The 14,381-nt window shown below is 38.3% G+C and overlaps 2 protein-coding genes across 8 annotated transcripts in view; one reads left to right on the top strand and one right to left on the bottom strand.

The window, feature by feature from the left end:
- The window catches only part of LOC107744298 (epsin-1-like), a 20,875-nt gene extending 14,797 nt beyond the window's left edge, over positions 1 to 6,078 (top strand). The window contains exons 8-13 of one of the 4 annotated variants that reach the window (XM_016557859.1): positions 2,193 to 2,264; positions 2,796 to 2,879; positions 3,269 to 3,521; positions 3,633 to 3,797; positions 5,181 to 5,429; positions 5,513 to 6,078. In XM_016557859.1, coding sequence (XP_016413345.1) covers positions 2,193 to 2,264; positions 2,796 to 2,879; positions 3,269 to 3,521; positions 3,633 to 3,797; positions 5,181 to 5,429; positions 5,513 to 6,000 — 1,311 coding nt within the window. In that variant the 3' untranslated portion in view covers positions 6,001 to 6,078. The remainder of the gene's footprint in view (positions 1 to 2,192; positions 2,265 to 2,795; positions 2,880 to 3,268; positions 3,522 to 3,632; positions 3,798 to 5,180; positions 5,430 to 5,512) is intronic. The other 3 variants (XM_016557860.1, XM_016557863.1, XM_016557861.1) reach the window with 3 other exon arrangements.
- Positions 6,079 to 6,298: 220 nt separating this feature from the next.
- Positions 6,299 to 14,381, bottom strand: part of LOC107744299 (forkhead box protein J2-like) — a 9,472-nt gene continuing 1,389 nt past the window's right edge. The window contains exons 3-10 of one of the 4 annotated variants that reach the window (XM_016557865.1): positions 12,965 to 13,039; positions 12,724 to 12,804; positions 12,552 to 12,647; positions 10,880 to 11,033; positions 10,472 to 10,750; positions 10,286 to 10,387; positions 8,689 to 9,057; positions 6,299 to 8,207 (exon numbers count right to left, since the gene is read on the bottom strand). In XM_016557865.1, coding sequence (XP_016413351.1) covers positions 8,104 to 8,207; positions 8,689 to 9,057; positions 10,286 to 10,387; positions 10,472 to 10,750; positions 10,880 to 11,033; positions 12,552 to 12,647; positions 12,724 to 12,804; positions 12,965 to 13,039 — 1,260 coding nt within the window. In that variant the 3' untranslated portion in view covers positions 6,299 to 8,103. Of the gene's footprint in view, positions 8,208 to 8,688; positions 9,058 to 10,285; positions 10,388 to 10,471; positions 10,751 to 10,879; positions 11,034 to 12,551; positions 12,648 to 12,717; positions 12,805 to 12,964; positions 13,040 to 14,381 lie in introns of all 4 variants that reach the window. The other 3 variants (XM_016557866.1, XM_016557864.1, XM_016557867.1) reach the window with 3 other exon arrangements.

Genomic DNA, 14,381 nt, shown 5'->3' on the forward strand with positions numbered 1-14,381 from the left:
GAATGACACAGAAGAGAAGAGGTTGTTGAATAAAGTCGTTATTTTTGTTTTGTTTTTGCACACAAAAAATGTTCTTGTCGCTTCATAAAATTATTGTAGAACCACTGTAGTCACGTCGACTGTTTTAACGAAGTCTTTAGTACCTTTATGGATCTTGAAACTTTTGAGTGGCGTTGCTGTCAATGGAGACCTCTCTGAGCCATCGGATTTGATCAAAAATATCTTAATTTGTGTTCTGAAGATGAACGAAGGTCTTAGGGGTGTGGAACGACATGAGGGTGAGTAATTAATTTTCATTTTTGGGTGAACTAACCCTTTCATTTTGTGATAATGAACAATTGACTGTACGTTATCCTGCTTATTACATGGAAGTTAATAAACAAATTGACATGTAAAGAAATAAGGTAACTCAGGAAATTGTTTGCCTGGGACAGTGGCCATTATATAAACATTTTTGACAGCAAAATGTATTCTATTCAAATCAAGTATTCCAGATAGTCTTGTAATTAATTGCTCTAATGGACTGTGTGACTTTTGAAATATATTTTTGCATACCATTATTGATTTTGGAACATGCCAGTGAGTTACAAGTTGTACTTACTAGGGGTGGGAATCACAGGTTACCTCACGATACGATACGATACACGATACATGGCTCACGATACCGATAATATCATGATACAGCAATTCTGCGATAATCTATATATTTCTAGACAATCCTATAATGATACATCATGATATCTGTCTATGAAAACAAAATGCCTGTGAAAAGGTGCAGGTTCTCTATTCATTCAAATCCAAACTGCTGAAAATTCTTCAAAATTTGTGCAAAAATTTAAATTCTGTCATTTACTCACTCTCAAGTTGTTTTAAACCTGAATAAGTTTCTTTCGTCTGTTGAACATAAACGTTATTTTGAAGAATGTGGCTAACCGAGCAGTTGCTGGTCCCCAGTGACTTCCATAGTATTTTTCTTTCCTTCTATCAAAGTTAATGGGGACCAGCAACTGTTTGGTTACCCAAAATATCTTCTTTTGTGTTCAGCACAAGAAAGAAATTAATACAGGTTTGGGACAACATGAGAGTGAGTAAATAATTACATGCAAATAATGCAGTTCTTGCATATCGTATGCTTTGTCGATTTTGTTTGTCCCATCAATGGTATTAAAGCCAAGGTGGGTCCAGACTTTGGACTTAAACGTGGATGGGGCATCTATTAATTTACTCACACTGCTGTTCGCCATCCCATTAAAAACCTCTTTTTCTTAGGCTAGTTAACTTATGTTCACGTTTCCCTCATTCATGCATTGAGTGCCAGCTCGAGGAGCCATGAAGTAGCGGCACTGGGAGAAAGGAAATCTATATAGAGAGCCTTATTTTATTAATTAAAATATCGATAATTTGCGCCAGACTATCGATTCTCATATCGCACGGAGAAAGATAATGATATATTGCCATATTGATATTTTGTCCCACCCCTAGTACTTACATGTATATAATAATATAATAACTGTGGCTTCCCAATCAGAGCTCAACAGTGAGGTTTTTTTTCTCCTGCTTGCTGGGTCGGACCAGTAGTTAAGATTGGCCTGGCAATATTTAAGTGGCACCCAACACAATTTTAGATTTTTATAAAAAATTATAATTTATAGCATATATTTTATCATTTTTATTGGAATTTCAATTTATATTTTTATATTTACACTCACAATTTTTACACTTTTAATGTAACTTTTTTTGTAATTTTTTAATTACGTTATTATTATCATCTTTACATTATTATTATCTATTGCAATAATTTTTTTTCATAATAAATGATAGTAGTAATAATTGTATTAGAATAATAATAATAATACAAGATGTTTACAAATTATAAAAAGGTGTGTACAAAAAATTTAAGATATAGCACTGCCCCAGTGGGTCAAGTGACGGTTCTGTCAACTGGCTCAACTCCCTCCCACTGGCCCCGGGCCATCCTTACTGTTGAGCTCTACTAATAATAACCATCGTTAAAGCTCCCTTAATCTGCCTTCTTCCCTAACTGCCATCATAAAATAGAAATATGGGCTGTTTCTCTAATAAAGTACAATAAAGCACATTAAACATTAGAGCCCGTCCTCTGCACAGTTTCTGCACATTTCCCCTCTCACTCCTTCACTCACAACTGTCCTCACCCTGCCCCCCTCCTTCAGACTAGCAAAGACCCTCTGGAAGATGCAGAGCTCCGCTACGCACTCACAGTCAGCCAGAAGACTCACCAAAAGGTCAGGGAGCAAAAATTCATCCAGGTCACAGTGGATGAACCCTTCCTTTGCTATCCTCTTCCCTCTCAAATCACAGATCAGCCTGAAATAATACATACATCAGTTTGATCATGGAACTATTGAAATATCTAAGAAATATCTAGTAAGTGCTTTTAAAAAGGTTAAAAATTTCCATTGTTCTTTTGTGTTGAGCTTACCTCTTGTTAATCATTTCCGCTGTTTGAATTCTTCTGAACAAATTGTTGACTTTTGCATGATGAAACCAATGAGTAATTTCAAAAGTACCTATAATTCTCAGTAATCGTTCATTCTTTGTAATTCCACCAGAGCTTATCAATGCAAAATCAGAGTAGATGAACTGCCCTCTACTTCCAAATGTTGTTGATTTTTGTCTAACTCAAGCCGTGAAGCACAACTCTGAAGCTGGTGAGACATGGGAGTCAGGTTGCCACAGTTCATTAGACTCCATTTCCCATCAGCCCACAGAACTTGGTTCACTGTGATGATGTGACGGTGGTGTGTGATTGGCAGGAGGAGCGTCTGCGCAGGGGAGACGACCTGAGGCTGCAGATGGCCATCGAGGAGAGTAAGAGGGAGAAATCCAAGCCCGAGGAGGTGTGTGATTGTGTGCGATTGTGTCAGCAAGAGATCATGCTTGACGAGCTGTTCTTATAGGACGAGAGCGTGAGGTGTACACATGGTAGCGTGTTGTGTTACCGAGGGTTGCGTGTTTGTGTACCTGCCTCTCACTCTCCAAGAGTTACCTGCTCTGTCTGTGTCTCTCACCCTGCGTACGCGCTTTAGCACAACGATGTGTGTGAGCTTGTTTCACTTCCTCTAGAGTTTCCTCCTCCTTAACCATTTCGCCACACTAGCTATTATTGAACCACTTGCAAGTGTAAGTGTCTGTCCTCTCTGTACAAACAAGTTTCCCTCTCACACTTTTGCTTTCTCGCGCGCTCCTTTCCGATGAGGACGTTCTTATTGACATGTCTCTCTCTCAGTCGTCTCTGATGGAGTTGAGTGCCGTAGATCCATGGGGGGCTCCTGCGACGGGCTCCGCAGGACCCTCTCCTCCTCCCGCTTTGGCTCCTGCGTCTACCGCTGGGCCATGGGGCCCCGCTGACCCGTGGGGAGCCGCCTCCCCCGCCTCTCCCCCGAGTACTGACCCCTGGGGAGGAGCACCGGCAACAGTAGCCCCGGACCCATGGGGCGACTCGTCCTCTAGAGTGAACTCTGACCCCTGGGCGTCCACAGGTGAGAGTGTCAAGGATGTGTCCTCCCAGTGTCCTCTGTGTCTTTACCCTGGCTTTTCCTCTTTATTCGTGGTGTCCTCTCATCCTTGACCTTTCCTTGTATCCCCTCCAGCTGTGACCCCTCCAAGTGCCGACCCTTGGGCTCCCTCAGTGGCTCCGGCCCCTACCCCGCTCTCAGGGTCAACCGATCCCTGGGCAGCGGTAGGAGCTGCCCCTGCCACTGACGGTCTGACCTCTGACCCCTGGAGTGGCTCATTTAAACAAGCTAACGGCACAGGTATACTTGCGCATGTAAATGCATAGATGCACTTATCATAGGGGTGTCCAATCCTGGTCTGGCAGGGACAATGTCCTGCACTGCTTGGCTCCAACTAGTCTGAACATACCTGCTTGGAAGTTTCTAGTAATCCTGAAGACTTTGATTACCTTGGTTCAGGTGTGTTTAAATGGAGTCTGGAGCTAAACTCTGCAGAACAGTGACCCTCCAGGAGCAGGATTGGACACCCCTGTCTTGTCCAAAGATAAATTACATTGCCAGGGGTGCACATAAGTGGTCCGCAGGTCCGCATGCGCGGCCAAAATAAGAAATGCGCTGTGTAAATTAGTTCAGAGCGCGCATTTGCGTACCGACATGGTTGACATGCACAGTTACTATTTTAGATCGACAAACTACTGTATAAGATTTCTATTCAAACTGAATACGCCAAAATAGAAGCTTGCTGATTTTAAGTTTGAAAATGAAAAATGAAAATAATTCAAATTAAAAATAATAATTAAGGTTCAAATTAAAATAATAATAATAATAATAAAATATTAGCATTTTATTTTTAAGTTTACTATAAAATAATTGTATTTGTATTTAATACTCTTAATACTCTTTTAAATAAAATACTATTATCACACTTTATTATTTAGTTTATTATTTTATTTAAAAAAAAAACTAAATAAAGTGCAATAATATTATCAATATTATTAATTAATTTTTTTATAGTTATATTTGATGGGTCACACCATGTGCCGTGTGAGGACCAAACCAAATCCCCAGGTTATCAAATGAGAACCAGGCTGAAAAACTTATGTGCACCCCTGTACATTGCCTTAGACACAACAATGTGTTTGCTGGTAATTCTCACACATTTTTACTCTACTCTATGCTGCCCACACTGCAGCTGAAGAGGTTTTGTACTTTATACTGGTGTATTGACTCTTTGCTAAGCCCCGCCCCCTTGGCTACTCTTGTTCGTTTACACAGGCATTACGGAAGGTTTCACAGGATGATCTGGAGATTTCCAGAAATAAAATGGATAATATTGTTATGTGGGCTGGAAGGAACTGCAATGTTGAAGTGTTTTATCTGCTTTTTCTTGGGGAAATTTTTTTTTAATGAACTGTACATTTTCTCTATCTCTGAGAAACAACAGTGCAGAAGTCATTCATTTCCAATGGAGAGTAGATTGCAGATATTGGTTGATAGCATGTATGGCGCATCCCTAAATAAAATAAATAAATGCTTGGTAGTATTTGTCAGTAATGTGTTTAAGGCGGGGCTTAGCAAAGGATCAGTTGGACAGCAATCCTGTTTTTTTTTTGTTAGTCATAGATTGTATTGTTAAACCATTTACATGTAATTCTTTTTGCCTCGTTCTTTTTCCATTCACAGCAGATCCAGAGAGAAGAGGCTCCTCAGTGACAGGAGGTGATACTGGAGGTGGCGGCAGCACAGGCTCTCCGGTGCCCTTTGATCTTTCATCGCTCAGTTCCTCCTTGCCTGTTCGAAAAACACCAGAGTCATTCTTGGGTCCCAATGCTGCGCTCGTGGATTTGGACTCGCTATTATCATCAAAACCTAAACAACCACCACCGCCAAGCATCTCCTCCACATCTCACAACCCCTTCCTACAGACACAGGGTGTGAATTTAAAATAGACCACATCTAGAGAGGAATTATGTTTTGTTTAACCCTCTAACATTAGTTTTCTCCTTTTAATTTAGGTCCCTCCTCAACAGGTATGGGAGTTACTCCGGGCAGTACCATTTCCAGTAGAGGGGTGTCTCCGACCCCGCCTTCTGCTTCTAATCCTTTTGGCGCGACCCCGATGGCATCCATCTCCTCTCAACCTTCTTCGCTCAGTCTAAGCCAGCTCCGCACGAGCCCCATTCCCCAGAATCCTATGCTGGGTCACATGCCTCCACCAGCAGTGGGAATGGTTCAGCCGGGGATGGGCATGCCAGGAATGGGGGTCCCTATGGTGGCCCCTGGTATGGGCATGGGAATGGTACAATCCAGCTCAATGGGCATGCCTTTTGGTGGAATATCCCCCATGGGTCCTGCAGGAAATCCCTTGCTAATGGGCCCCGGAGGCCCTGCGCAGCCTGCACTGATTTTGGGCGGGCCGTCGGGGGTGGGTGGAGTAATGGGAACAGGAGGATCCATGGGAGGTGGAACCACAGGCGCAAGCACCAATCCTTTCCTTCTTTGAGAGATTTCACAAATCCCGTGTGCCCTGTCCACTCAACAACCAATCCAAACCTGCCCTACCAACACAAACAGTTTGTGTGTGACAAAAAAAAGAAATGTGTGTACATCTCTATATTTAATGAAAAAGTAAAAACAAAAATGTTATTTTCTTTCACAAAACAGCATTTCAAAAAAAAAAATTTTTCATTTTATTTTACACAGTATTTGAAGTCTATTTATTTCCCTATTAGTTCAGTTTTTTCTTTGACAGACATGGATGATTGGTGGGTTCATTCAATGAATGCAGGCTGTTAATATTGTTATATTATTAGGATGATTGTTATTGTTCAAAAACATGAAGATAAGGGAGGAGGAAAACAAGCCACTAATGAACTCAATCATACACCCCTTTCTCCCCCTTTCATTGATGACCCTCTGATGAAAGAGTGCATGAAGGATGACTGTGACAGTCTTGCCCTAAACAGACAGAAAAATTCAGTCTGTTTTATTCACAGCTCTAGTAAAAATCATTCAATAGATGTATTACTTTTAATTTAATGTGTAATCTTGTGTAATTTATTTTAATCGTATGTCTGACTCCTGGGATCGATTAAACCAAGGAAAATCGCACTGGAAATTGCCATTGAAACAGATGCCTGCTTGGTCTCCTTTGACCACCTGCGAAATTTCAGTCTACGTCACGTGGTACACATGAAGAGATGCTCTGTGTGTGTGTGTGTGTGTGTGTGTGTGTGTGCGTGCGCGCGCGTGTGTATGAGAGCGTGTATGATGTGTGCATTGTTTTCACTCGGTCCTCTGCTGTGCTTTTGATGGGGATTCATCAGCATAGTCTCACTTTCAGCACTCTTAACTTGTTATAAAGGTCCTTCTTTTCACACATTTATTTTTGCAGTCGTAAGAATCAAAGCATTAATTCGACACCTGTTCACATGAGAATCAGAGCTTGTCTTTACATTTCACTTCAGCACCTTTTTTCCTTGAACTTTTACACAGAAAATGGGAAAGTGTCAGCGCTTCTGAAACTGAGAAAGAATTATCTGAGTGATCGTATGTGGAAATCATATAAAATTGGGGACAGAATGACATGATCCATGCTGTTAATCTTTATTTACTTTGAATGAATTATTTTATATATGAAAATTTTAGAGATTTTTCTCTAATATTGGCTATGGTCAAAAATTGTGTGGTGTTGACTGTGAACATTCACATTGAAAAATAAAATGGAGGGAAAAAAAATCAAAGAAATTAAAAAAAAATAATAAAATAATTCCACAAAAAAAATTGTCCAATCTTTTTTTGTTGCATTGGTTTGCATTTAAATGGCAATTAAAATGATAGACATTACACATTTACTTTTATTATTTTTTTGTTTAATTGTAGACAGACGTTAGCTCCCCAAGGGGATTTGCCATGTGACAAAGTGTAATATAAAGCAATAAATGTAATAATTGATTTCAGTCAAAATACACCCATATGTATTGTCATAATATACCTCAGTGTACTGTTAAACTGCATTTATTCGACCACAAATTGTTAGTGTACATGCAATTTGTTGAAAAAGTGCAATTTAAGATAATTTCTTTGGTCACAAGTTCTTTCAATAACTATTGAACTGACTAAAGTGTCAGGAAAGCCTGTATCAACATTCAGCAAAAACCGAGCCATTGTCAACTGGCTAAAGTTTTGGAAATGCTAACGTTATTTACATTGTAATACGCTGACGTAAAAGGCAGCCTGGTGTGGATTGATCCACCCCAACGTTCAAGGTCTGGAGCAGTTCAGGAAAAAAACCTGAAAAATATTTTGCATTGTACATTTTGGTTAACCTGACAATTTGGTGCTGGTTATCATTTGTCTCCAGCACGTCAACATACAGTTGACTATAGCAGCACCATTGTGCCGTATCTATCATAAGGCAGAAGTGAACTGAAAGGAAGCAAACAGCTTAATGATGATCATTGTTACAATGGTGCTGCTTTTGTTCCACATACAAATGAAACGGGATGAATGGGTTAGCCTCACCTCCTTTTTGACAAGACTCATGCCTCAATAATTAGCTCATGTTTTCTTTACTGTGTATTTATATGTATATCGGCAAACTAAATTACTCAATCAATGAATCCCAATCAAAATCATCCTGGATTTCCTCACTGTTGCCTTTCTTGAAGTGTGGATGTCCTGTTGGGGTCAGTGGTTGAGTTTGAAGTGCTGCATAAAGACATAATGACATCATATTAGGATGCTTGAGCAATTCGACCAACATGGCAACACTCATTTCCTTTCTGAGTGACAATAGGGGCACTTAAATAGATCATACACAAAATGAAAAATCATTCATCATTTACTCACCCTCATGGCATTTCAAACCAATATCATTATCTTTCTTCTGCAGAACATTACAGAATATACTTTGAAAAATGTCTCAGTATTTTTTGTCTATACAATGAAAGTCAATGGGGCCCAAAACAGCATTTAGACCTGATTGACTTTCATTGTGTGGGTAAAAACAGTTCAAACTTTCTCCAAAACATCTTCTTTATGTTCCACAGAAGAAAGCAAGTCATGGAATGGTTTGAAACTACATTAGGGTGGGTAATCACATGACAGAATTTTCATTTTTGGGTGAACTATCCCTTTAAGTTTAGATGCACACTGGACCTGTAAGGATTTAAGGGGGCTGTCGACATACCGTTAGGAGTCAGTGGCTGGCTCGTGGTGGGCTGCAGTCCCGGGGATCTCTGTGCTGTCTGGTTCTGGGTGTGAGGGGTCAGGGTTCTCCTGGAACTTTGGATGGGAGGTTCACCAGTACCAGGAGGGAGTTGGGAGGAGTAGATGAGTGGAGATGGTTGAGTTAAACTAGCCAGGCTGGGAAGGTTAGTGGTCAGCATATTGATAGGAGGTGGGGCCATTTGTCCAAAAGAGGAGGGACCACCAGAAGATGAATTAATGAGACCCTTCTGAGTGAAGAATCGGTTGAGTGAATCACATAGCGAGGTGAAGAGCGTCGAATCCAACGCCCAGTCACAGAGCTCGGCCTGACGCATGCTCTCTACCAGGTCTGCATGAGAACAACACAGATAGAGACACTTAATAAATCTCCCCTACAGTGATGTACAGCAGTTTTGTAGTATTTGGATGCATTCATAAATGAACAAACCTTTAAGCAACATTACACACAGAATTTTTGCAAGTCCATACATTCAGATGGTTCATATTAATAAGCTGGTTCAGAAAATGCAACCATTATCCTTTTTTCGGCAAAATGAATATTTAGGTAAAAAGTGTTTTATTTTTTATTTTCTTCGATTCAGTTACATATACTGTAGGGTTCCCACACTTAATGACCAATGAATTTCCAAGGCCTTTTTTTAGTCGTTTGTGATTACAGAATAAGGATTTTTTTTTTTATTATATTTAAAGGAAAAACTAATATCTAGCCAAAGAAATATTTTAATAAAAACACTAACTGATCATAACTAGAAAAAAATTATATATATATATATATATATAGACTACCACTTAAATGTAAAAGTTCAAGAACAACAGTCACCAATACTCACCAAGGCTGAATTTATTTGATCAAAAATACGGTAAAAACTGTATTATTGTGAAATATTATTACAAATTAAAATAACCGTTTTGTAATTTAATATATTTTAAAATATAATTTATTTGCCTGTGATGGCAAAGCTGAATTTTCAGCATCATTACTCCAGTCTTCAGTGTCCCATGATCCTTCAGAAATCCTTCTAATATGCTGATTTAGTGCTCAAGAAACATTTATTATTATTATCACAGTTGCGCTGCTTAATACTTTTATTTTTGTTTGCTTAATACATTTTAATTTATATATAATATAAAATAGAGGTTTTCCAGGACAGTGCGGACCCTGTAGATAAATTAAAGTGTTGTTTTAATAGTTCAGTGTTTAGTGTAAATGCATGAGTATTAATAATATAAGTTAATGAATCATACATCCTTATAATTATGTATTTAAAAAGACATTTAATGGTTTCAGAAGTTAGCTACTGTATGTTTTTTTGTTGTTGCATGTAGTCTAGCAATTTTCTACCAAATGGTAGTTTGACTGTTTTTAACTACTTTCAATTATAAGAAGATTGCAACTTGCCAAGTTACAGTTTCAAAATAGCTTCCTATCAGTGCAAAATAGTTCTTCTGGATGAACAAATTCCAAAATGGTCACATTGAAACTAAACTGTAAATCCAGAGTGGAAAGTGAAAGCATGTTGTGCATTATAGATCTCAGTGTATGGTTGAGTACTGACCAGGGTGACTGGTGAGATCAATGTTAGCCCAGTCCAGACTGCTAGCAATTCTGAAACTCTCTCTCAAAGAGTCTGCGTTACTGAACCAATCTGCAGGAACAACTGAAACAGAGAGAGAATGAGAGGATCGGGTCATCAGGACACTCTCATCCCATCAACACCTCACTACTGAGCAGTTACACTCACCATTACTGTGTAGCAGCTTGTCAGGCTCAGTGTTGGAGTTTGGATGAATGTTAGAGTTCTGGCTTGGGTTTAGGTTGTGGATAAAACTAAAGTTAGTATTGGGTGTATTTGGGTTGAAGTTGCCATTGGTATTCATGTTTGGGTTAAGAGCAGGGGTGGTGGTATATTGGTTAATATTAAGGTTTGGACAGGGACAGGGGCAGGGGGAGAGAGCAGGCAGGGTTGGCGTGTGGAGCGGTGTACTGTCATGGGTAAGTCCAAGTAAATTGGCAACATCCGCTATGAGAGAGAGAGAGTGAGAGAGAGATTCTGAATCATTAAGCTTATACCGACTTGATTCTGAATCAAAATTAATTCTGAAATAAATGATAAGCTAAAGGAAAAGAGTTGCACAATCGATTTACTTACATTGTGAGGTGACTCTCTGTCTCACAGAGCGACAGAGGGACTGGAAGGAATTGTACAGATCTGGTAGGTTCAAATCAGCAAAGGAGAATCGGAGAGGGGGATCAGCATGAGGGTTTGAAGGAAGAGATGTAGCTATTGGGATGCTTGGACGCTGCTGCGGAAACAATGTTTGCAGAGATTAATTTGAGAGTTATTTGGATAAACAATATGTTATATACAACTTAAAAGAATAGTTCAGCCAAAAATGAATGAAAAATTAAATTTATTTACTCATCCTCACACCCAATTGCCAACTTATTTTCTTCCAACATCATTTTCTTTCATTGATTGTATTGTGTATTGTAAAGAAGCAAATACAACATGAATAGAATCAAGCATTCAAGCAGCTCTTTCCACAACAACAATTCATAGGGGTTTAAGTTCCAACAAAGTCTTTTTCAGTCCGCACTAGGGGCCAGATTTACTAAACAGGACCAATTCATGTGAGACTGCAATGCCATAAAAGCACAGATTGGAGTGGAACGTTCTGCAGACAATGCGAAAATTAAAGAACACAGATGCAGCCAGTGCATTTGCATAATGACCAACACAATCTCATATTAAAAGCAGGGCAAATTAGCAACTATCACAGTCATGTCAAGCGCAAAATGGGTTAAGACATGTTTTTGTGGGGCGAGTAAAAGGGAAGCTCCTACAAAAGCATACGGTCAGCTGAAAAAGTAACTGTCCACATCTTTTAATTGCTCATTTTTCACTGCGTGTCTTTAGTAAATCTTGACAGTAATTTTTTAATGCCAAAAGAGGGTTTGTGCTGGTGCAAGCTGTCAATAAACTGGCAATATCTCCTAAGTTGACACCTTTAGAAAATGGCACCTCTGTTTGATGTCAATGTCATTTGGTTACGTTATATGTGAGAACCAAAGACAATAATGGCATCGAAGCACCCCTTTTGTAGATCATACGACCGTAAGCTGGCATCTGTTTTGTAAATGCATGGTCTGGATCTTATTGTGAACGATTCATCCATGTCATCTTTCAGTAAAAATGACAGGCTTCTCTCTGTGACACACATTATTGTGTTCACTTTTAAACCTCACCCCTGCACAATCGATTGCAAACTTACATTAATTTACGAGTGCAACACCAACATCACCAAATCCAATCAACAACCAATGGACAGAGTCCCCACTCAACATAGTCTTTTCGATATTTTGTTACAGATGTACATCACAATATGGAAGAAAATATTAGTTGCTACTTTTATTTCATCTCGACTTTAAGCAGGACTTCGGAAAACTTGTAATATAGCACACAAATCATATGGACTACTTTTATGATGCTTTTAGCACTTTTTAAAGCTTGACAGACATAGTCACTCTGGTACAACTGTCTTCTTTGTATTCTATGGCTAAAAATAATACCATACAGGTTTAAAACAACATGATTGTGAGAAAATAATGACCTTATTTTCAGTTTATTTGAACTTGATTTCTCTAAGATGATGCATGCATTCAAATTCCCTATAAATGAAAGTAATTCTGAAGTCTACCAGTCACTAGCTCTCTTTTGTTTACCTCACACTCTCATTTCCTCATTCTTAGACCTCAAGCTCTGCTATAAGAGGATCTTAATCCTTAATAGAAATAGAAAAGCAGAAGAAATGACTTTGAACCTTGCAAGGAGGGGGAGAGAACATGCTTTTGGTGTCTGGCTGAGGTGGGAGGAGCTCTGCTTGACTGACAGGCACTTGGGCCTCGGAGGAAGGAGCCTGAAAGAGGGATGTTGGTGAGTGAAATACTGATCTCACAGATGTGATGACAATGTTTCATGTGACATACTCTTACATCCTCCTCTTTAGGATAAGGACGTTTGACTCCTCTGGGTTGAGTTGAGTCAGGTGGTACATCCATCGTCCAGTATGACCCCTAAAACAGGTGATTATTTTAGCTTCAGTATTAGTAAGCAAAAGAGTGGATTTGAGAGTGTTAAAACGTTAATAGCATGGCAATAATAATCTTTCCTATTTAAACTGAATAAACCTCAGATATTAATGAACAAAATAATAAAATAATTTGGCTACATCACCTTCCCAGGATCGCTCTGTGGTCGAGGAACTTTCCGGAAACATTTATTGAGGGACAAATTGTGTCGAATTGAGTTCTAGGAGACAAAACAGAGATGTGTCTATACATAATGTATATATATATATATCGCACATGCTGTACATTACTGTAAAAAGGTTTGGGGTCAGTAAGATATTTTTTTTTTGAAGAAGAAATTATTACTTTTATTCAGCAAGGATGCATTAAATGAATCAAAAATAACAGTAAAAAATTTTACTGTTCTTTTGAACTTGCTATTTGTCAGAATCTTGAAAAATGCATTATGGTTTAGTTTCCACAAAAATATTAATCAGCACAACTGTTTCCAACACTGATAATAATAAGAAAGTTTCTTGAGCAGCAAAAAGCATATTATAATAATTTCTGAAGGACACTGAAGACTGGAGTAATGACTGCTGAAAATTCAGCTTTGCCATCACAAGAATAACATTTTAAAATATATTAAATTAGAAAAGTTACTTTAAATTAACATAATATTTCACAATATAACTGTTTTTTACTGTATTTTTTATCAAATAAATGCAGCCTTGGTGAGCATAAGAGACTTCTTTGAAAAATAACGGAAGTGTATATCTCAATCTTTATATCATTTCTATATAATATAATCATTTTCTAAAATCCGTTTTTAAACATGTCCAGATTCCTCAGATAATCAGCACCATTTCCGGTTAAAGAGCATCACATATCATTTAACTTTACTCGTGAAGTAGAAGAGATTGCAACACATTTCCTGTAAAATATCACTACACACCTACAAATTGTAATTTTACATTGACAAAAAATCTGTTATAAATCTGTGCGGTGAATCATACACCATTTTTAAGTACACAGTAATGAAAAGCAGCCTGTTCACTTTGACACCTCACTAAAACACAGAAGCTTTATTTTGATGGTAGGATATGATGCAAAACCAGCTCCCCCAGAAATTCAAGTCAGTGTTATATCTATCAATAGAAAAAATTGAGCCGCTGGATAGTAGAAACATCATGTTTACTTGCTCCATGGGCTTAGTGAGATTCATTTAGGGCTCTGAAATCGAACATCTATCAAAGTCAATGGTGATAGTTCTTTTGGTCAGTGGCATATATCGATGGCAATTCTCTAAATGACTCATTAACACATTTTCCTTGTACCTTGAATATTTTTTTAGTATAGTACTTTTAAAGTACTTTTTTTTTTTTTTTTACAAATATCAAACAAAATATATTTACAAATAAAAAAAAAATTCTAAATTTTTTAAAGGGGTCAAAAAATATTCATAAAGTTTTTTTAGGTGTCGCACCATCTGACATTTTACAACCTGAACTAACCTTGCCTTGTCAAAAAGACAACATGGTCAAATTATCTGATATTTTGTAAAGCATAATATATATATATAT

This window comes from Sinocyclocheilus rhinocerous, unplaced genomic scaffold, assembly GCF_001515625.1.
Source record: "Sinocyclocheilus rhinocerous isolate Xijiao unplaced genomic scaffold, SAMN03320098_v1.1 scaffold137, whole genome shotgun sequence".
Lineage (NCBI taxonomy): Eukaryota > Metazoa > Chordata > Actinopteri > Cypriniformes > Cyprinidae > Sinocyclocheilus > Sinocyclocheilus rhinocerous.